Raw genomic sequence first — 22,811 nt, 5'->3', positions numbered from 1 at the left:
TCCTATTGCTGGTTGAGGAAGCAGTAAGCATACATTATTAGCCACAAATCTAGTTCTATCCTTTATTGAAACCTACCCAGAGAATATATATTAACTACATTCAACAATATACAATGGGTGGGGCTGAGGAGAGGTCACATCCTCAGGCATGTGTTATAGAATACTACCGTATGTTTCCATGCATTCCCCCCCCCCCCAGCCAGCTTTGACCTGAATTGAGAAACAGAATGGCCTAGCTGTGTTTTAAACCGTTATTGTGTTTAAAGACAAGTCCTTCCTTTTAGTATTGTTCCTGACCTTGGATTTTCCTTCCTGTTGGATAATCAAATGAAAACTCTCTAACTTGTTGCTATATAAAGGACTAAGCAATTGGAAACTAATTGTGGAAAGCAATTGGGCCCTTTTTTTTACTGGTTGCTGGGTTGGTTTTTCTGCCCAGAAAGCCTGAAAAGGTCCCATACTGAACCGGGGGGGGGGGGGATATGTTATGTCCTGGAGCTTGGGGTTCTACATCTCATTTTCGTTTGTTGAAAAGAAGCAAATATTCATCTTACCCACTAGCTCTGAATCTTGCAGATGGCTTGTTTATTGAGCAATCATCCTAATTTGTTTGTGAGGAGGTTAGATGTTATCGGTTATTTATTAAGAATTCATTCTAATTTATTCACAGGGAGGTTATGCACCAAACAATTGTTACCCCACATTTTCCTATCTCCGTATTACAAAAAGGATCCCAAATCAACTTTAACTGAGCAGCCTGAATTTGCTGCCATGTAACTGAATACCACCCCCAAATGTTGTTGTTCAGTCGTTCAGTTGTATCCGACTCTTCGTGACCCCATGGACCAGAGCACGCCAGGCACCCCTATCCTCCACTGCCTCCCGCAGTTTGGCCAAACTCATGCCACTCGCTTCGAGAACACTATCCAAATAGTGATAATCTAAAAGTGCCCTATATTTTCAAACACCAGATTAAATTATTGTAATACTACAGTTCATCAGTAGATGGGGTGAGTCTTCTTCATTTTGAGACTTCTCTCCCAAGCCCATGCTTGTTTACTTTGAAGTAAATCTAATTGAACAAGAAGCTGCAGTTAGAATTGGATATGGAATAACTGATTGGTTCAAAATTGGGAAAGGAGTACGACAAGGCTGTACATTGTCTCCCTGCTTATTTAACTTATATGCAAAATTCATAATTCGAAAGGCTGGACTGGATGAATATCAACAACCTCAGATATGCTGATGACACAACCATGATGGCAGAAAGTGAGGAAGAATTAAAGAACCTTTTAATGAGGGTGAAAGAGGAGAGTGCAAAATATGGTCTGAAGCTCAACATCAAAAAAACTAAGATCATGGCCACTGGTCCCATCACCTCCTGGCAAATAGAAGGGGAAGAAATGGAGGCAGTGAGAGATTTCACTTTCTTGGGTTCCATGATCACTGCAGATGGTGACAGCAGTCATGAAATTTAAAGACGCCTGCTTCTTGGGAGAAAAGCAATGACAAACCTAGACAGCATCTTAAAAAGCAGAGACATCACCTTGTTGACAAAGGTCTGTATAGTTAAAGCTATGGTTTTCCCAGTAGTGGTGTATGGTGGTGAGAGCTGGACCATAAAGAAGGCTGATCGCCGAAGAATTGATGTTTTTGAATTATGGTGCTGGAGGAGACTCTTGAGAGTCCCATATACTGCAAGAAGATCAAACCGATCCATTCTTAAGGAAATCAGGCCCGAGTGCTCACTGGAAGGACAGATCCTGAAGCTGAAGCTCCAATACTTGGCCACCTCATGAGAAGAGAAGACTCCCTGGAAAAGACCCTGATGTTGGGAAAGATTGAGGGCACAAGAAGGGGACGACAGGGGATAAGATGGTTGGACAGTGTTCTCGAAGCTACTAACATGAGTCTGACCAAACTGCGGGAGGCAGTGAAAGACTGGAGTGCCTGGCGTGCTCTGGTCCATGGGTTCACGAAGAGTCGGATACAACTAAACGACTAAACAACAAAATCTAATTGAGTTAAGTGGGTTTTACCACCAAGCTGTGGGTTAAACCACTGAGCCTAGGGCTTGCCTATCAGAAGGTTGGCGGTTTGAATCCCCACGACAGGGTGAGCTCCTGTTGCTCGGTCCCTGCTCCTGCCCATCTAGCAGTTTGAAAGCATGCCAAAGTGCAAGTAGATAAATAGGTACCGCTCTGGCGGGAAGGTAAATGGCATTTCCATGCGCTGCTCTGGTTCGCCAAAAGCAGCTTAGTCATGCTGGCCACATGACCTGGAAGTTGTATGTCGGCTCCCTCGGCCAGTAAAGCGAGATGAGCGCTGCAACCCAAGAGTCGCCCATGGCTGGACCTAACAGTCAGGGGTCCCTTTACCTTTACCTAAACATTCTTAGCATGGCAACTCTATTAGAGAACACATCCCTTGAGACAGAATCAAATTTTCTTAGAACACATAAGCCAATACCTAAAGCAAGCATAGTTATTTTGTTTTACATTTTAAAGCATAAAAACATACATATTAAAGTAACTCATTTACCACTAAATCAGAACACTAGGTAAGCTCCTTCTGCCAGTATGGACTTTTCACCTCTGTAATTTCCCACCAGTCATTCTGATTTCATAGATACAGTACTGTTTGTTTGTTTGTTTGTTTATAATATTTAAATACCACTGTATCATAAAAATATATCACTGTGGTTAACAATGTAAAAATATAAAACTAAGCAATAAAATCACAAAAAGTTAAAAGCAAAAAGGAAATTAAAATTTTGAGGAGCACATGATAGGGTGAAATAGAAGCCACTTTAAAATGTTGTATTTTTGTTGCTTTCTACTAAGCAATGGAATACATTATACGTTTTATTGGGTTAGCTTGTTCTTCACACTAAACTGGGACTTCAGTGGGAGAGGAAGGAGATTAAAATAGTCACGCCTGTGCCAACAGCCAACCTGCCTACATGCATGACAGACCATAGAATATGGTGTAACTCTGTGCTCAATCACAACATACTAATGGCAGTATATTAACCCAACAGGGAGACCATATTTCAAATAACAGGATGTGCTGGCCCTGTATCTTGTACATTTAGAAATCACAAGGGGGATTTCAGGGAGAAGGGCACTGTGCACTTCCTGCCAGAGTCCACCTGTGTGGGTTGGCGCTCTTGGTTCATCTGAAATGTGGGTTTCATCACTTGCCCAGTCCCTGACATGTTTCAAGGGACACAGTGTGCATGCTTGACATTTCCTCACCATTTTTCTTTTGTTTTAGCTGGGTCATTTTCTTCTCTCCAGCTGGGCTGAGCACAGTGCAGTAACTGTTTTCCCAGCATAGCACTACCATATCTCTGGCCCCCACATAATGTGGGTATAGGATTGCAGTGTCTGTGCTTCAGGCCTTTGTGCTCAACAATTAAGCAGACCTTCCTTCACATTATTGCTTGGATTTTTAGCTTAGTGTGAAGCTGGCTCAGTTAAATTTAAAGTTATCAACCTACCTTACAGTCCCAATCACATCAGTCCAACATGGCAGAAGTGAACGAAACGGCAGTACATATAACATCTTAAACTTATAATACAAAGTGCCAAAAAAATGTAATAAAGGATGAGAGAAACCCATGTTGCATTGTACTTCACATATAACTAAGCAATGCTCTTGTAGGATGGGCTTGTGGGTTTGTGCCAAGAACCTAATTAGAGCTTGAATTGCTTGTCGGAGATAAAAATAGGCCTCACAGCCGAGCTTTTGTCTGTAATCTTAGCACAAATTAAGCACAAGACAAAAAGGAGAGTAGGGGGTAGAGGAACATAAATAGGTTGGCATTTGATAGCTATAATTTTATCCTCTCAGAGCAGCTGTATGTTTCATACATACACATAGCTAGACAAATGGAAGGAGAGTCAGTGGTGTGACGCAAGGAAGACTCTTTCTTCCTACCATGGTCCTCATTGGCATCTTATAATGCCTTTTGACATGTTTCTTTTCCTTATTTTTTAGCTGTGAATAATTTCAATTCAGTGTCCCTGAATCTTAAAATATCCAGAACATATATTCAGAAAACATTAAAATTTGAAGCACGGATTCCATCTAACATTTGATAAATGTTGAAGATGCAAGAAACTGCGTGAAGACTCTTTATATAGTTTTTGAAAATGTTCCTCCGGGAAACCCTTTAGGATGTTTATCTTTTGGGACCAGACTACTGTACAGTTATTACTCAAGACCTGAATGTGTCTGCTGCTTGATTATTTACAGAATAATAGTGAATAATAGAGATCTAGTTACAGGTAGGTAGCTGTGTTGGTCTGCCATAGTCAAAACAAAATAAAAAATAAAAATCCTTCCAGTAGCACCTTAGAGACCAACTAAGTTTGTTCTTGGTAAGCTCATACCAAGAACAAACTTAGTTGGTCTCTAAGGTGCTACTGAATAGAGATCTAGAAATTGTTTGTCAATTTGTAATAATCTTTTTAATAAAACAAGATCAAATATCTACTATCAGCCTTGTTTTACAATATATTGGATATCACTGTACTGATAAAACAAACACATTCCGTGTGCGTTCCTGGAGGTAAACAAGTGGACAGTCAATTAATAAGATGCCATGATTAATGGTTGCAATGAATTGGAATGATAAATTTCACAAAAATCGCTCAGTTCACAGCTCATTCTAAGCCAAAGGTGGGGAACCTGTGGCCTGTAGGAGCACCGCCAGGTTTCCCCATTTAGCCCACACTCTTATTGTTGACAATTACAGGAAGGGCAAGATTTCCAAGACTGATGAAATCCTTTCCTCTCATAGCCACTAATGGGAGGCCTGTGCACAGATGGTGCTCTCATCATTGGTTTTCTAGGGTGACCTCTAATGAATCACCCCCCCCCCAAAAAAATAAGTCAAAACACAGATCTGCAAAAAAAGAACAAAAGAACAAATAATGCACATGCTGATTTTAGAAAATAGTTACTGTAATTTAAATGGAAATACAATGCACCTCACCTTAGTGGGGAAGACTGTGACTAGGCGAGCTGTGTACCTGCCGTCTAGGTGGTAGTTGTTGATGGGAAACTTCTGGGCTCCTGCTCTCACTTTTAATGATTTTTTTTTTTAACCAGACTTGAGCCAGATAGTCCTTCAAATACAGGACAGCCCTTTAAATGGAGAACTCTCTCTGACACATGGCCACACCAAGGTATTCACCCATTGACTTCTAAATTAAGGCTGTTGAGTTTACACATCTTCCATTCATTTGATGGAAATGTTTGCCTTAAATAATTACAGCAACAGTAGTTCAGAAAAGAAACAGCAGTGCACTCAGTCAAAATCTAATAAACAGGATTGGTTTCTTCTACTAATGTTGGAAACCAAGGGTATAACACAAACATGTAACAGAGACTGATTATATATAATGTACAGTAGAGACTATGTAAACACAGATCCATTACAGTAAAAAAAACTTAGCAATTCTTAAAAATTCAACATATTATTATGTGAGTAAAAGGAGTAAACACACTGCGGCTGAGGTTTCACTCAACATTCAAAGCTAACTTGCCTCATCTGTTGAACTCTTCAACAAATGTTCTTGAAGGCAGCGACTCCGAAAGCTATTCAGAAGAATTTTCAGGAGCTTAGCATGTCTGAAAAAGGCTTCAGTCATAAGCATACCTACTTGGAAGTAAGTCCCATTCAATTTAAACGAATTGCTGCTAAGCATGCATGCTTAGGGCTATAGCTCAACATTTTATTTTATATTTTTGAAAGAAAAAACAGCCTGGTTTAGCCCTTCATTCTTTAAATACAGATCTTGATCCTATGGTTTCTCATTACAATATCTCTGTTCTGATTCACATGTGTAACAAATGATCCCTTTTTCTATTCACATATGTATCAAATGATTCATTTTTTTCTACAGCATACCCTTCACATTTGTAATGTATTCAAAGTGTCTGACTTTTACCTCTGAATTGGCCCTCTGCCCACCATTGTGTCATGTCATGTAAGATATAAACCAATGCATATTCAAGTGACTGTAATTAACCTGAAAGTTAATTTCTGAGACTATTTATTTCAATAGTTTACTAAGGTTTACTAATAGATCTCTCATAATTATTATGATAATATTGTAGAGAGAAATGCTTTGTAACAGCCTGCTCTAATACTAGTTCTCAAACTGTCTCTGAAAACATGTTGGAACAAATCTACTAACCACAGGGAATGAGCAATTCCAATTAATGGAATCACTCCAAAAATATTTCAATATATTGCCACATTTGAGATTTAACCACTTTAATTCAAAGAAGCTAAAAGATCTAAAACTACAGAGACACTAGAGTGAACTTGAATAATCTGAAACAAGCTAGAGCTACTGGCTCTTGACAATTCTCTGTGAACTAAATATGCAATTTATTTTACTTGCAATACAGGATTGCACGCCCTAAAGGTGCTGCTTTATTTAAACACAAATTTATATAATGACTATGTTGTTTATAATACTTGCCCAAAATTAATTTATTAAAGCAGAGTATCTAAACAGCACACGATTCCAAATACAAAGCCGTTCCAAACATAAAATGTTCAGAGTTTATTTTCATTATGCAGGTTAGAACTTGAAAGATCTGGATGACATCTAATACTCAAGAATACAGATGGGGGGTGGGGAAGAGAAACCAACCTTAAGTCAAGGGAATGCAATTGCTGATCATAGCTTTCAGAAGCAACAGCAAAGGGAAGCTGCCACAATTTTCTGTGTCACCCACTCATAGTCCAGGACCTTTAACTGTAGCAGTAAAACTGAATCTGTATTGACACAAACATAAGGCAAAGAGGACTACATACTCCCACTGTCAGCTCCAGGTTTTGGGAGAGCCTCAGCTAGATGCCTTCAGGAACCCCACTTCAAGTAGTCCCACGTCCTTCTTATTACTGTTGACATTGCCCATTCATTTGTCCTGTCCTGTGGGCCTAATCCACACCCTAAGGAAAGGGTGAGGTGATTAGAGAGTGCTGGTCCATTTCCTCCTCTCTCCTTTCACTGCCAGCTCACTCAGGGCTGCTAGAAGGGTAGCAGCAGGATAAGGGGGCTCTGGAGGTTGTCAGTGCCCAAGGAAGCCAACCTTGGGTGCCCCTAGACTGCTTTCTTCAGAAGCACATGCCTTACTTCTGTATAGTTCACATATATCTTTAGAAGTACAAAAATATATCCCCACAGGAATTAGCGGGCTAGGTTAAATCAATGAGGATATTCCAGTTCTGGTATGGTCTGCTTTCTTCTCTCTATGGCTGAAGCAACTATGGTTGGGTGGAACAGGCCCCAGCAGTACAGGTATGGGCACTTTAAAGAGGAGTCCAGACCCTCTTCCTTATTCACTTTCATTATTCTCTCCATGAAAATGGGAATTAATTATAGTTCAGTTTGTTAGAAGGAAGTAACTGTGCAGTCAGCCCAAATAGTGTATTGTGCTTGTCATTCTTCTTTTGCTGCATTGAACTGATGCATATTTAAAGATCACCCTTGTTGTTGCAAAGGCTAGGAACACAGATACAGTAAACATCTTATGTTGCAAAAATGAATGTGGTTCCTTTCACTAAGAAAGGAAAGCTACACATGCACACTTAGCAAACTGAACAGAGTTATGTTACTCTCTCAATTTTCCACCATAGAAGTAATGTGGATTGGACATTTTCTTTCATTTAGTAGTTGTTCTGATAGGTTCCATGCCCTCTCTTTGGCCATTCTTTTTCCACCCACTTCAGCAGCATTTTCTCAATATCAACTCTTTGATATAATTTACAGAGATCAATCAGCTGCTCCACAGTTCTGTCACTATTCCGTAGCAAAAACTCCAAGGTGGGGCTCTGTTGTTTCTGTTCCAGGAAACACAATTCATCGTAGGTCATTCCCCATTTGCTTGCAAAGTTTCTCCAGTTTTTCACTGTAGGGTGGGAGGGATCCAACTTTATCCTCATCATATACAGCAAGTCCTCATCATTGAGCAGGTCACTGATGGTTGGCTGGCGTGACAAACATAAGGACCAGGTGCCATTTTCTGTACATGACTTCTTCAGAGCTAGAATTACAATTATATTAGAGTTATTCCTTAGCTTTGTGGCACATAAAACTCAATGGCCTCATTCAGGTGCACTGATCAATGAATTGTAGTTTATCAAACTAGGAGTGAGCCATTTACCTATGTGCTCTCTCCCCTCCACTGCGTGGATTCAACAAAACTTTACTGGTTTCATGACACCAGAGCCAGGAAACTGAGATTAAAGAGTTCCCTTCAAGATCTAGATCTGCATTCTGGATATAAAGCCATGGCTTATCAAACTCATCTGAATTGGGCCAATACTTGCAATTCTGAAAAATAATATGTTTCACAAACTAGGGTTGCCATATCTTGAAGAGCAAAAAAGGGTGCCCTGCTCGCCTCTTTCCCTGGCTTAGGCTAGCAGTGGCTGCAGTGTGCAGAGCAGCCCAAGCCACCCAAGCCCCCCAAACCCAGACATTTCCTTTAAAATGTAAAAATCTACCCAAATGGGCACGTTGGTACCCCAAAAGAGGACATGTCTGGGGTTTCCTAGACCTACGGCAACCCTACACAAACTGTTTCTGAAATATCTATGGTTTTCTTATGCACTACACAGAGAACATAGAAAGCATACGGACACAGAAAGCTGCCGTCTACTGAGATCGTTAACCCATCTAGATTGGCATTGTCCATTCTCACTGGTAGTGGCTTCCCAAAATCTCAGACTACTTCTGTAAGATCTTATTAAATGGACATGGCAGGGGCATCATGTGTGCAACACTTGTGCTCTACTGCTGAGCTCTGACTACCTAAATCCAACAGAGCGGATTATGCTACCATGCTACCATGATAACTGATGAAGTGGCCTGGACATGCTGCTAATGAAAGTTGTATCAGAATGGGTTAACCTTGCAACTTCCCCAGTAAAAATAATAAGCAGGGGCCTCATACAAGTTATTTGGACAAACAAGTTCAATATTAATATTAATTGTCTGCATGTCTCCACTTTACAGGATCACTTTTAAAAGACACCTTGAGCAACCACTAAACATTTTGTTAAAGTCTGATCTAAGAAACTATGCTATAATAGAGCACAGTTGTGTAAGATAAAAGTGTTTGGTTTGGGGGTTGCTGTTTTTAAACAATCAACGTAATAAAGATAATTCCCTTTGTTTGCTGGCGGTTCTAAATTCAATCCAGGCACTAAGTTCATATGGCTAGGGGCACTGCATTACCTGTAGGTGATTCACCAGTACTACTTTGGCTGTCATCATCTTCTTCTGGCTGCAAATAAAAGTAATGTTGATTTAAAGTCTTGTTCCAGGGAAAGGAACTTTAATTTATCAACCTATGAGGCCTGAATCTAGAGAAATACATAAATATATAATATATAAAAGGATGTTATATAGAGGAGGGAGAAAGGTTGTTTTCTGCTGCTCCAGAGAAGCGGACACGGAGCAATGGATTCAAACTACAAGAAAGAAGATTCCACCTAAACATTAGGAAGAACTTCCTGACAGTAAGAGCTGTTCGACAGTGGAATTTGCTGCCAAGGAGTGTGGTGGAGTCTCCTTCTTTGGAGGTCTTTAAGCGGAGGCTTGACAGCCATCTGTCAGGAATGCTTTGATGGTGTTTCCTGCTTGGCAGGGGGTTGGACTGGATGGCCCTTGTGGTCTCTTCCAACTCTATGATTCTAAGTAGCTATTGCTTTATGGGGGTGGGGAGAGGAGCGGGTAAGATTAACCATTTTATGCAAGGCTTTAAATGCTTTGGACAAACATTTCACAGCAGTAAGGTTAGGCCAAGAAGGACCCTGGCGATGGCAACAGATCAGCAGCAGCTGCTTGTACTATTACAAAAAGGCTATAACCCCAGATGAAGCACACCCTTTCCCTGTTTATTGTAAGTTTTAAATATTAGAGCAATGAGGGGCTTTCCCTTTAGATATCTTCAGGAAAATACAGTTGCCTTTTGTATATCTTCATTCACCCAAGAGTATCGCAAAACACTCTGGATCAGATCGCATGTTGTGCATGCAAATACAGGTAAACTATGTAGTTATATAAGACACTGTAACCAGACACCTTGCCCACCTACGCTTAACTGCATCAGTAAATCCATTCCAAATAAGCTACATAGATAATGTATGTGCTACGGCCATGGCAACTATGCACACAATGCCTAATCTGTCTTCTGGGGATAATCAGAATCTGCAGATGGGGCAGGTAGAATCCTACACATCTTTATCTCAGTTGAAAGTCGGTGTTCCCTGCACCATTCTCTCTGGTGAAATGTTACATGCTAATGAGAGAGTTGCAGTCATCATCAAGGGGCTTCTCCCTCACTGGATTTCTCTTTTCCAGTACTAAATAACTTTTATTTATATTGTCAGATTTCCATAAACCCTAGACATCATTCAGCTAAGGATTTTCTCACTGAAATCCTTGGAAATGTTGCTCAGCTGATATCTGTATCCCAGGACTGGGGCGGGGCAGGGGGGAAATTTACTACAGTCGTACCTCGGAAGTCAAACGGAATACGTTACAGAAGTCTGTTTGACTTCTAATATGTTCAGAGACCAAGGTGCGGTTTCCGATTGGCTGCAGGAAGCCAATCGGAAGCCACAGAAGCCATGTCAAATGTCCGGGTTCCAAAGAACATTCGCAAACTAGAACACTCACTTCCGGGTTTGCGGTGTTCAGGAGCCAAAACGTTCAACTTGCAAGGCGTCCGGGATCTGAAGTATGACTGTACTGCCATTACTGTGTTTTCCCCCCAGCTCTCCTAAAGTTTTGGCATGGAACTGTAGAGCTGGAAGGGACCACGAGGATCATCTAGTCCAAGCCCCTGCAATGCAGGAATCTTTTGCCCAACATGGGACTCAAGCCCATGATTAAGAGTCCCAGGCTTTACCAGCTGAGCTATTAATAGCTATTTAAAAAAAAAAAACCAAGACAGGATATGATTGTGTTTGTTGCTTCTGGCTGCTGAGACCCTGGTGGACTTTCTCCAGAACACAGATAGCAGGAACTGATGGAAACATGACCAGCACTGTAACTTTGTAGGGAGAAATACTGGCAATTGATTGAAGGGGATGGACAGAGAGAAAAGACAATGCCATGTGTTAAGAGAGCCAGAACTTCAGTGGAGAGTCAGCACTGCAACATCAGTCCTTCTATTTCCAATGTTCAGGCATGAGTGCTACTGCTCATTGTACCCAAAATGGCACTGTGCACAAAAGGGAGGTGTCAGCAGACTTGGGGAAACTCCCAATGTTTGCAGAACACAAAAAGTATTTAGGAAAAATCCTAAGTAGGGGACCCTGCCCCACCACCCCAAAACAACCCAATGGGAACTCAGCATACCCGGTAGTCAAAGAATGCTAACTGACCATTGTAGGTAGGAGAATGGAATAGAATATCCTGGAAGCAGGGCATGGCTGACTTACTGGAACTGGGAACGGCAACCCTGCAACAGTTTGCTGCTGGTCCCAGTTGTAGTCTAGAATGCTGTCTGGAACGTTTAAGAGGATTATGTCCTGAGGATTGTCTGATAATCCCAGAGGCCTGGTGGCATGCCGTACAGCCATCGGTTCTTTACTAAGGACATAAGGACCACCCTGCTGGATCAGAAAAAGGATCCATCTAGTCCAGCAGTATGTTTTCCAACATCAGTCAGATGCCTTTGGAAAGAGCTAGACACTAAATATCAAGTAAACCACTGTGACCAAGGAAGGCAACCAGGTATCAATCCTGTAGCAGACGAATAAATCCAATATGAAACTCTAAATGGGTAATCTAATGTGAAAGGGGATGGCAACACCTAGCAGAGCATAGTGGGATGTACCCCTCTTTTCCAAAGTCAAGTGCATCATTGGCTCATTCTGTTCAACCCTGCTGATAACTATGGCACCCCAAATTAACCTCTGTGGTTCAAATGGAATTGACCTACTAGAGTCTTTGAATCATGTCACCAAGAACACTGTACAGGAAGAATGAAGCTAAAGCAGGATAAAATTAGTATACTGTGTGCCAGACTGGCATTTCAGAGCAAACTGCAAAAGCAGGATGAAAGATTGCTTTGTTTGGAATTATATTAAAACACCCAATTTTGTATAATATCTAAGAATTCTCACTAAACCCAAGGTGGCCCCCCTTTTTTGAAAAATGTTCAACAAGACAACAATATGAGATCCTCCCACTACAGTGTGTGCTGCCATATATATACAGCCCCTTGTGGTAGTTTAGCTTTGTGTCTTGTGAGCCAGACAAGCAGGCTGCAGTTCAATGCCAGAGTGGCAGGTAGGAGCTCAGCTGTTCCTGTCAAGGCATGCCACAAACTCCACCAATTCAATAAAAGATTAATTCACATGCAATTACTTCTAAAGCAACTTCAAATACGGTTGTGTCCATTTTGGTGCATGTTAGTCAGTATAAGTTTATTGTGTACTGTAAGAATAGTAACCAGCTATTAAAACATTGCCATTTAACAAGATCGTTTTTATTGCCTATTAATAAATTGCAAGACCAGACAGAACTACAAATTTGCCTTCCATGAGTTGGAAGATGAGAAAAACCAGTACACCCTAAAGGCAAAATGTAGCTTCTGCAAATACACTGAAACATTTGTAAAGGGAAATCAGTTTCACTGCTTTAAAACACACAAACACACACTTCAACTGAAGTCAGAAGCCAGTTTAATACGATGTGTTGTTTTGACGAAGACCTTTTGTTCCCTAAGGGTAAAATCCTGTACTCAAGTTCAGCCAGCTGAGGGGCTACAGGATTTGGTGGAAGCACTACTGCATTGAAGAACTTGAGACACACCATTAGCACAAAAGCTACACCAGTGAAACCACACTGAACATGCTAATACAACATTCTACTGGTGAAAGTACAGGAGCAAAACAGCCAAAATGGGATGTAGTCATGAGGCTGGGGCACAGAGGAGGAGCACACCTGCACCAAATCCTCCAAACCACGACCACACCCCCACGGAGAGCACCACTTCACACCAGTCCCAAACCTAACACCAAAAAATGGCCGCTGGTTTACTTCAATGAGAAGTGGGTGAGGTTATGCATTAATGAGCACCTCACCCACACTGCCATAACAGAGCCCAGAATAGGGTGTGACCCAGCACATAATCAGACCAGTAGCTAAACCTCAGCATATAGGTTTCATAGTGACATCTAGTGATGCTTTTCCTTTGAAGCCTCAATGGTTGGGACTTCAAAGCAAACTGGGGTTTTCAAACAGCCCTTTGCAAACATCCTCTCATGAAGATGTAGTTTACAAAGGAGCTTTCAGACCCCCATTCTTCTTCAAATGGCATTAACTAAATAATGGGTGGGAGCACACCTCATCTGATCAAAGGAACAACTGGAAACTTTACACTTATTATCCCTTTGAAGACCCACCATTACCCAACCCATACCTGACATCATACAGGTATGGCAAAGGTAAAGGACCCCTGGGCGGTTAAGTCCAGTCAAAGGCAACCATGGGGTGCGGTGCTCATCTCAATTTTCAGGCCGATGTTTGTCCACAGATAGCTTTCCAGGTCACATGGCCTGCATGACTAAACTGCTTCTGGCACAACGGCACACTGTGACGGAAGCCAAAGCGCACAGAAACACCGTTTACCTTCCCGCCACAGTGGTACTTCTTTATCTACTTGCACTGGTATGTTTTCGGACTGCTAGGTTGGCAGAAGCTGGGGTGTCAGGGGTGGGGCAGATGGGCATGGCTTCCTGAAAATGGCCTTGTGGGCCAAATGGGGAGGCCTGGAGGATCATGTTTGGTCCACAGGCAGGAGTTCCCTACCCCTGCTACAGAGCCTCAAACAGTGTGGAAGTTTCTTTCAGAGCTGCCTGCTGCCATATGATCCTGACCACCTGTTAAGATCTTAACTGGAGACCCTCTCTCCAAGGTGCCCATGCTTCAAATACGAGATGGGTGTTGACCTGGGATTGCCTGGGGGTTGAGGGCTTTTCCATAGCTTCGTGTCATCTCTTTCCCCTTTTAATCTTTTGAACACCAGACTAAAACAATACTTCTGTTGAACTAGTAGTAAGCTGTTGGGACACACCAAAAAAATGTTAATTAAGCTTTATGTATCAGCGAAACATGCTAGTTTAACAGCTTACCTGTTGTATGAGACCTGAATCGGATGTCAGGCTCCTAATGTTAACAGATGCTATTTCCAACGTCACTTTTTCTGTTTGGTATTCATCGTCTAAAAAGGCAAATTCTGAAGTGTTAGTCACATTCAGCTCTCACCATCTTTGCTTACTAAAATTCAGCTAGATTATGACGACAATTTATATATCAGGGCAAGAAGCCAGCCATGCAGTCCCACACATACTAGCAAAACCAGCAATGGCTTGCCAAGAGCTCTACATATTGCAAAAGAAGCAATTTATACCAGGGGGGCACAACATCAGCCACTGGCTCCCCACAACATGGAAGCCATGGATTAAAAACAACAACAACATCCCACTGTGCATGTGCATAATGAGTGAAGAATCACCACCATTTGTTATGCTAGACACCTCTCCCAAAACAGCTGTCTTACTCCTATTGCATTTAAAGTTGCATTTAAAGACCTGGTCCCATTTGATTTGCGAAAAATGTCCTATCTATCCAACTTTGTCCAACTTTACACAGGATTTGGCAGGGAACCGGACTTTGTACTATTACATGGACAACTCCAGTCTTGTCTGCTCAACTTTAAGATGCTGGACTTGACACAATGAGAGGAGGAGGAGAAACAGAAGGCAGAGGCCACAACTGTGATCTGTAATAGAATAATAAAATGTTCTATGGTGTTGCTGAGGCACAGCACTCATTCTGCAGCAATTAATCTGAAGCGCCAGCTAACATGCACTTTAAACTATGTAAATCACAGCTGCCAGGGAGCAGGATTGTGCCTCTGCAGGTGGCCAGTTTAACTGCCAACAGAAGCTTTCTTCTCAATTCAAACAGGAGCATGGTGGAGGCATTTTTTTGTCTGCACCACTGCATGTCCTCCTGTGGCCACAATCCTGCTCCCCATGCCTACTATTTACACTAGAAAAAAAACAAGCATTTTCATTGAATTCGCGCACCTGATGTTACACATAGTTACAGCAAAAGTGACACCCATGTTGCAATTCTAATCACATTTACTAGGAAGTAATGAAGCTCTTTTGGCATGCATTTAGAATGTGTCAAACCCACCTTTCAGGGCATAACCCTTCCAAGACAGTTTACATGGATTTTCTAAAACAAAATCACATAAAACAAAATTTCCAAACAACCCTCTAATTAATGATAACTTTTATTGGATATCAAATTAAACATTCTTGAATGAGGTCTCTTGACGCCCCAGGCTGTCTGGAGTGGTGGGAGGCCTGGTTGGGACTTGCCTATATTGTTAATGGTGCCGTTCCCACCGCTGTTCCAGACTCTCTACTGCTCAATGGGACTCACCTCTGAATACTTAAGACATGCTTAAGCCTAAACTGCCTATTGCCCTTAAAATATAATGCTGCTCCCTTCTGCTGGTGGTGGGGAGAGGGCAAAAAATTGAGGTATGTGTGTTGCAAAAGGCAAACAGGAGCGAGCCATGCGTGCATTTTATTTTTAAAAAAAGATGTCTACAACTTCTGGTGGCACAGAAGAAGGCTGGGGCCGCTGGAGTGAAGAATGAGCGTTCCCCACTTCAAATGGGGTGCGCATGTTGCGAGGTTGCGGGGAGACCCGTTGAATCACGGTGGCAGCTCCTGGCAGTTGGTTTGGCTTCGCCTTCCCAGGTTGGGATACCTGTGGACTCCACCTACTTTAGCAGCCGCCCAATCCCGGCTGGGGAGGTGTCGCCAGGGGGATTGGCCAGGTAGAAGGAGGGATTATACAGTACACACAATAGAGAGTGAGTCATACTTGGGAAGCGGCTGTTGGATTCAGAGCTTCCCCACCCTCCACTCCCTCAATTGACGCTTACTTTGCAGGTTAACCACCTTTTTTCCGCAGCCACACAGCCACACAGGCACTGCTATGACAAGGTCGCTGTTGAAGGGCCGGAAAGGAATTTCCCTGCATTGGCAGGTTTCGCCTTTCCCGTAGCAATTCATCACAACTTTGGCGGTTGCAGGCCTTGGGCGGAATCCTTTAGTCATTTACAGGATTGGGGGGGCGTGGGGCGGTGACCCCCGCCCCCATTGCGGTGGTGATAACAGGGTTCCCGTTAAAGGGGTCTCAGGGGGAGGCATTAACCAAATGCCCAGGGTCGTCACTGCCCTCCCCTTCCAGCGGCAGCGAACATAGGGGGGTGGGCTATCTGCTTGAACATATGTTCTCCAGACTAGCCCACTTCCCAATCATGCTGGATAACCCTGAAGTTACCCAGAACCCCGGCTAGGGGGCTGGGAAGGATAAACGCCCAATGCCTGAGCCAAGGTCTTCCTACATCTGAAATATTAACGTTGTCCTGAGTCATTATTTCCCTCAGGGGCTGCCCCGGGATATGGGGGGACTTCGCCTGGCCGTGCAACAGGAGAAAAGGCAGGGCAGGGCATCCAGCAGAAGGGTGACTGGGGGAAAGGTGCAGCCAGAGATCATAATAGGCATAACACACTTTATGCAGAGACACACTTTTTGCACAAACACGCAAGAGTTTAGGTGGTGCATTGGCAGTGGGGGAGAGCATAGCGAGGAGCTGGGGGGGGGAACGGAGTGATTAGAGGGTGGAAGGGAAAGAAAGGGGGGCTAGGAGAGGGGGGGAAAGAGCTTAAGGGCTGGGAGAGCAAGAAATATTGAGCATAGAGTGGGAGGTAGAAGGATAGCAAGGGTAGCGATGGGAATGGAGCAGAAATAGCAAGGCTAAGGGATGGAGAGAGATCTTTTAGGGGCTGCAAGAAAGGAATCCATCTTTCTCCCAAGTGCAGCAAACAAGAAGAGAGGTCATTCCCTGGTCGCTGCTTTAAACCAAGGCAACCTGCCTGCTCCTTCTGCTGCTTTCGTCCAAAAGTCCAAAGTGATGTGTCAGCTAAGCTCCTCTCAAACATTCCCAGCTCTACCTAGAGATGCTGGGGGTTGAACCTGGGACCTTCTGCATTCAAAGAAGATGCTCCACTGCCGAGCTACAGTCCATTCCTCTGTGCAAAGGCACTTTCGCACACAGATTGAGGGACTGCCAATTTCACTTCCAGCAATATCCCCATAGATTGCCCTGAGTCCCACTCCGGCTCCAAAGTACCATCTTGGGCAGGACTGCAATGAGAAGGGATAACCTGAATAACCTGAATGTGGTGTTCCATGTGTGGTCACTTGGTATTCAGACAGTAATTAAGTGTTTTAAAAACAAACTTTTCTACATTGGCTATAGAGACATTTCAATGTATATTTTTTCCACATCAAGTGACAACCACACTTATTTTGGATAGTTTAGGAAAGTTTTCGATAATTACAAGTATATAGCTACTACCATTTTCTGCACTTACCTTTTGGTAGTGCTGTATCTTGAACAGGGTACTTGTTTGTCTGTTCAAAAGATGGGGAGACAAAATATACCATCAGATATATTTTGACAAACTTCATTATTGTCGCTTTGTAAAACTGTCTTTTTTTCATTCCTCTATATCAGGCCTACCAAAGTGAACAGAGTGTGAACTGCCATGTATGGCAGCTTGCTAGGTACTCCACAATCCTCCTGTTTCTGCAGTCCCAGACAGGAAGGAACATGGAAGAAATAAATGGAGCTTTGTCAAACCCTTTAGTGGGCTTCAGAATCTAAGAAGCTGTCTTATACCACGTCAAATTGGTGCATCCAGCTCAGTATTGTCTACACTGACTGGCAGAGGCTCTCCAGGGTTTTACACAAAAGGGGGCTTGGCAAGGTCCTTCTGAAAGCAAGGCAAATGCTCTACCACTGACCCACCACTCTTTTCCCCATGGTGGTGGTCTGAAAGCTCCAATAATAGATACAGAAATGGCAGAATCACAGATGTCATGGAGCTGCCATTGAAAACAGCATCCCTCTCTCCTTTTGATACTTATAATGCAACTTGCCCCATACCTTGGTTAATTATTCTAAGTGTTTCCCTCCCTGTCCCATTTGACATCATATGAAAAGGTATCATACATAGGCAGGTAACAGAATTAGCTGAATTATGCATTGTGGTGGGAGAAGCGAGGATCTCAATGGCCTGGTTCATATGCCACAGTAAGCCAAACTATGGATTCTGGGAACCATGTGAATGTGCAGGTTCCTCAAACCCAGGAATAAGGTTCAGGTCTGTCCTCCTTAACCATGACCGGTAACTGTAGATCAGACCTCAGTTATGGTTCAAGGTTTAAGAGGAGAGACCTTAAGCACAGTATCAGGTCCAGATTAAAACAAAATAAAATAAAAAAATTCCTTCCAGTAGCACCTTAGAGACCAACTAAGTTTGTTCATAGCTGTCATGCTGCACTGTGCTAAAAGTGGGTATGAGCAGCAACTTCAAACTTCCAGATCCAACAATGTTCACATGGTCCCAGTAAGCCATAATATGTGAACTGGGCTTATGTGTGGTGGTTGGTTTTGGTGCAGCTACCTATATTTTGAAAAGTCTGGTTCTATTCTGAATTCATCCAGTGCATAGTTGGTACAGAAACATTTCACCAAATGTCCTGCAATACCAGGGATTTATAAACCTGTTCTGACAGTATTAAAAACTATAAAATGGGAACCAACATTTACAATAATTGAATTAACGGTTACATTTTCATTACAATACATTCAGGAAATTACATACTTCTTCTGAGGATAAGGTGCTAGGGTCTGTATCTTCTACTGGCTCTTTCATTTCCTGCTCTGCTGGAAACAAATAAAGGAAAGATTTAATTTGTGTTTCTCAACATCTCCAGTCTACTTTAATTGCCTCCATTGTATATCTAGGCAAGTGTTAGTTTGTAATTGTAACACAAAGGAATGTTTCACATTCTGTTTTTAAAATTGTTATTCTGGCAGAATAAATCACCATAAAATCATATGCACTTACATTTTTCTATAATTTTAGTGAAAGATTATTGTCTGTCACAAGCAATTTTGGCCAAGAGTAACACAAGTGCATTTTAGATAAAATAAAAGTATTCTGATAAACCATGTTTACCATGTTTGTCAGATGAGAAAGATGACATGTGCCTGCACACTTCCTCTTTGCACCTCCCATTCTCTTCTCCTATTTTTTTTTAAAAAAAGACCAGTTTCCTGTGACATCTGAACTGCCAAACTTAGTTTATGATATTTCTTATATCATTTTGAATCATCTATGTATTTTTAGTGTTGTCATTTTTATTTATCAGCTAAGCAATCTTAAAGGTAAAGGACCCCTGACAGTTAAGTCCAGTCACGAACAACTGAGGTTGCGATGCTCATCTCGCTTTATTGGCCGAGGGAGCCGGCGTTTGTCCGCAGACAGTTTTTCCGGGTCATGTGGCCAGCATAAATAAGCCGCTTCTGGCGAACCAGAGCAGCACACGGAAACGCTGTTTACCTTCCTGCTGGAGCGGTACCTATTTATCTACTTGCACTTTGACGTGCTTTCGAACTGCTAGGTGGGCAGGAGCTGGGACCGAGCAACAGGAGCTCACCCTGTCGCGGAGATTCAAACTGCCAACCTTCTGATCTGCAAGCCCTAGGTGGTTTAACCCACAGCTTGGTGGTAAAACCCACTGAACTCAATTAGATTTTGTTGTTTAGTCATTTAGCTGTTTAGCCGTGTCCGACTCCTCGTGACACCATGGACCAGAGCACGCCAGGCACTCCTGTCTTCCACTGCCTCCCGCAGTTTACACCACAGCACCACCCGCTGTATAAGATATTATTTAAGAATGCTTATTTAAGCAATCTTATATTCTAGTTAAACCAAGAGTGTGAACAAGCCACTGCTATGCCAGGAATAGGGCCAGGGCACAGCCAGAAGGGAACAGACCACATTCTATCTAGGTTGGTTCCAGACCACAGACTGAATTTTCAAACAAATAGGTCATTGGCAACAGTTTAAAAAAACAGCAAAATTTATCATATTTCCCCCAGATAGGGTAAATCTGGATTAAAAGGGGGGGGGGGGAATAATAACAACATGTGAATCCTGCATGCATGATGAGCCCCAATCCTACTTGCCACTATCAGAAAAGCTGCAGCTCAAAGGCAGGAGCAGAAAAAAAGAGTAAGGAGGGGTGGCTGGAAAGAAAGTCTCCCCCTCCCAGTTCCTGGCCATCAAATTTCTTGGGCCTGTCACTTTCTCTCAGCCTGCCTCAAAGGATTGTTATGATGACAAAAGATTATATGTACTGTACTTTCCTGTGATGACTGTAGGCCTACTGTGTGCCTTGTTTGCTATTTAAATTGGATCCAATACCAGGCCTAAGTGCCAAGGGAAGTAAGGAAGAGTCAGGTATTACTTTGGCAAACAGCCCAATCCTGTGCATATGAACTTCAAATGAAGTCCCCCAAGAGATGTCTTATTCCCGCATAGACTATCTGGAACACCAGAATCTGTATAAGTGGATTTCTCCTGTACTGTATGTTGTGATTTAGTTTCTGTTCATTAGCAACATCCCTTTGTACTGTATAAGCGTTTTGAAGTTGAATCAACTGAGAGCTTGAATCAAAGAAATTCCATGCTCAGTATCCTATCAAACTAATCTATAAAGTTCTGAAAGCCAGCCTGAAAAAAATAAGCAAGAATACATAGGTAAGTATCACTGAAAGCTAGAAGTACTGGATGCCTTTCCAATCCTCAGTTCACCTCTAATTTCCTGGTGCACTTCTAAGCATAGCTGTCAACTTTCCCTTTTTTTGTGGGAAAATCCCTTATTCCAGCACCGGGAAGTTGACAGCTATGGCTGTTTCCCAATGCAAAAAAAGGAAGGTTGACAGCTTTGCTACTAAGCTTAAATATGGCTCCAGCTCAGTGGTGTCAAAACAAGCAGCGGAGCAAGGATTATCTTTACTCAGATACTTTCGGATGAGGTCCTCAAACAGGGGAAGAAGCATCCAGGAGGTGGGAAGGTGGGCTGTTCTGAATGGTGGGGTTGCACTCCTGGAAGAAGCAGGTTTTGTAGCTTGAGTGTAGCTTTAGTGGCTTGGAGTACTCAGACCCTATTTCCTGCTCTTCTTGGTTCACCACCTTCTGGCCCCTTCTGGACACAGATGACTAGGCCATGCTCTGTTAACTTCTAGACTGGATTACTGCAATGCAATCTATGTGGGGCTGCCCTTGAGGATGACTCCAAAACTTCAGCTAGTTCAAAACATAGCAGTCAGATTATTGGCTGTGGTTTCCACTCGAACTCATATAAGCCCTGTCTAAAACAGCTGCGTTGGTTGCCAGTCTGTTTACAGAATTAATGAAAGATGCCCTAAAGCCCTAAACAATTTAGGCCCCAGATATCTGAGAGACTGCCCTTCCCTACAAACCCTCCTGAGTGTTTGGATCAGAGCCCTCTTGGTAGCTTCACTGCCCTTAAAGGGTTTTTTGGGGGGGAGGGTATCTGCAGTAGCCCTTAAATTGTAGAATTCCCACCAGAGCATGCCTCTGGCACCTTCTGAAGAGATTTTGGCAAATGCTGGACTTATTGTCCAACAGCATATGCTTAAAATAAAGTTCCCCATTAAAAAAAATGTGTGTGACCTGTACAACTGTATTCTCTTTCTCATTTAACTTGAAAAGCGTTTATAAACTAAATTACGCTCGGGACAGGTAGAAATTTGTTCTTGCTGAAGGATATAGGGAGCAATTCTCAAAAGTTACAGGATAAGGCAACTTTTTGCAACAATTTTGTGCACTTCAGAGAGATGCTGCAGGGCTTAATTTAGTTCGTGCATGAGTGAATGATTCATCAAGTCCTTTGAGGGTTAGGTGCTACAGAAAGGGCTTTTTAAGAATCGCTCCCGGTGCACGAAAAGTACAGGAGGAAGGGAAGCCTTGGACACACACACACTCTTTCTCTCCAAACCGCACTGTGCGTGCAACGATTTTCTGCAATGAGTCGGACCTTCAGTTGGGTGGGACTACGCGCCTGTCGGTGATCTGCGGCATTAATAAGACTAAGATGAGCCCAGAGACGGAGAAGGGCTCGAGCTATGGCTGCCTCCGCCTCTCGCCTCTGAGCTGCAAGCGGAGTGGCTTCGCAGCGGGGCGAGGGGAGGAGGATCAGTGTCCACCCAGCGAGTCCGCCCTCCCTCCGGCCCGCCCCAGCGGCCACTCCAGGATCCCGCCTCCCTTCCCCTGCCCAGCCCAGCCTCACTTCTCCCTCCCCCTCGGCGGCAGAGCCCGCAGGCTCCCGGCCACAAAAGACGCCGAGCCCCTCGCCTTTCCCACCAGACGCAGCAGGCAGATACCAAAGCAGGCGCCCTTTACCTTCAGGCAGAGGAGGGTCCCCGGGAGAAGCCATTGGGGAAGGGGAGGGAGAAGCTCCAGGGGAACGTGGGCGCGCCTGTCCTTGCGACCGGGCAACCCCCTTGATCCCTCGATCCAGGCTCCTCCGCGGCTCCCTTCAGCGGTGCTCCCTTCCCCACTTCCTGGTTTGGTGCTGATCGAAGCCCCTGCTCGCTCGCTCGCTCGCTCTCCCTGCTGTACGTGAGGAGTCTCCGAAGGGAGCGGAAGCTGCAGGTAAAAGCCCAAACTTAGCAGGGGAAGAGCCATGTGCGGGGCGGGGGGAGAGGTGTTCTCCCCACCCCCAAGCTGCACTTCATGCTAAACAGTCCTCTCTCCGGATTCACCTTCGTCTGCCTTAAAAAACAAAACAAAA

The 22,811-nt window shown here is 43.3% G+C and overlaps 1 protein-coding gene across 1 annotated transcript; it reads right to left on the bottom strand.

The window, feature by feature from the left end:
* Nucleotides 1–6,272: 6,272 nt before the first annotated feature.
* EDARADD (EDAR associated death domain) lies at nt 6,273–22,580 on the bottom strand. Its single transcript, XM_033144330.1, has 6 exons — nt 22,421–22,580; nt 18,809–18,867; nt 17,513–17,552; nt 14,180–14,268; nt 9,267–9,315; nt 6,273–8,070 (listed from the first exon to the last, which is right to left on the bottom strand). The coding sequence occupies exons 1-6, from the start codon at nt 22,452–22,454 to the stop codon at nt 7,694–7,696; spliced, it is 648 nt and encodes a 215-aa protein (XP_033000221.1). The 5' UTR covers nt 22,455–22,580; the 3' UTR covers nt 6,273–7,693.
* Between the last annotated feature and the right edge of the window lie 231 nt (nt 22,581–22,811).

The sequence above is a fragment of the Lacerta agilis genome, chromosome 3 (assembly GCF_009819535.1).
Source record: "Lacerta agilis isolate rLacAgi1 chromosome 3, rLacAgi1.pri, whole genome shotgun sequence".
Taxonomy (NCBI): domain Eukaryota; kingdom Metazoa; phylum Chordata; class Lepidosauria; order Squamata; family Lacertidae; genus Lacerta; species Lacerta agilis.
The sequence above is the reverse complement of the archived record's forward strand: the minus strand, read 5'-3'. Positions and strand labels throughout refer to the sequence as shown.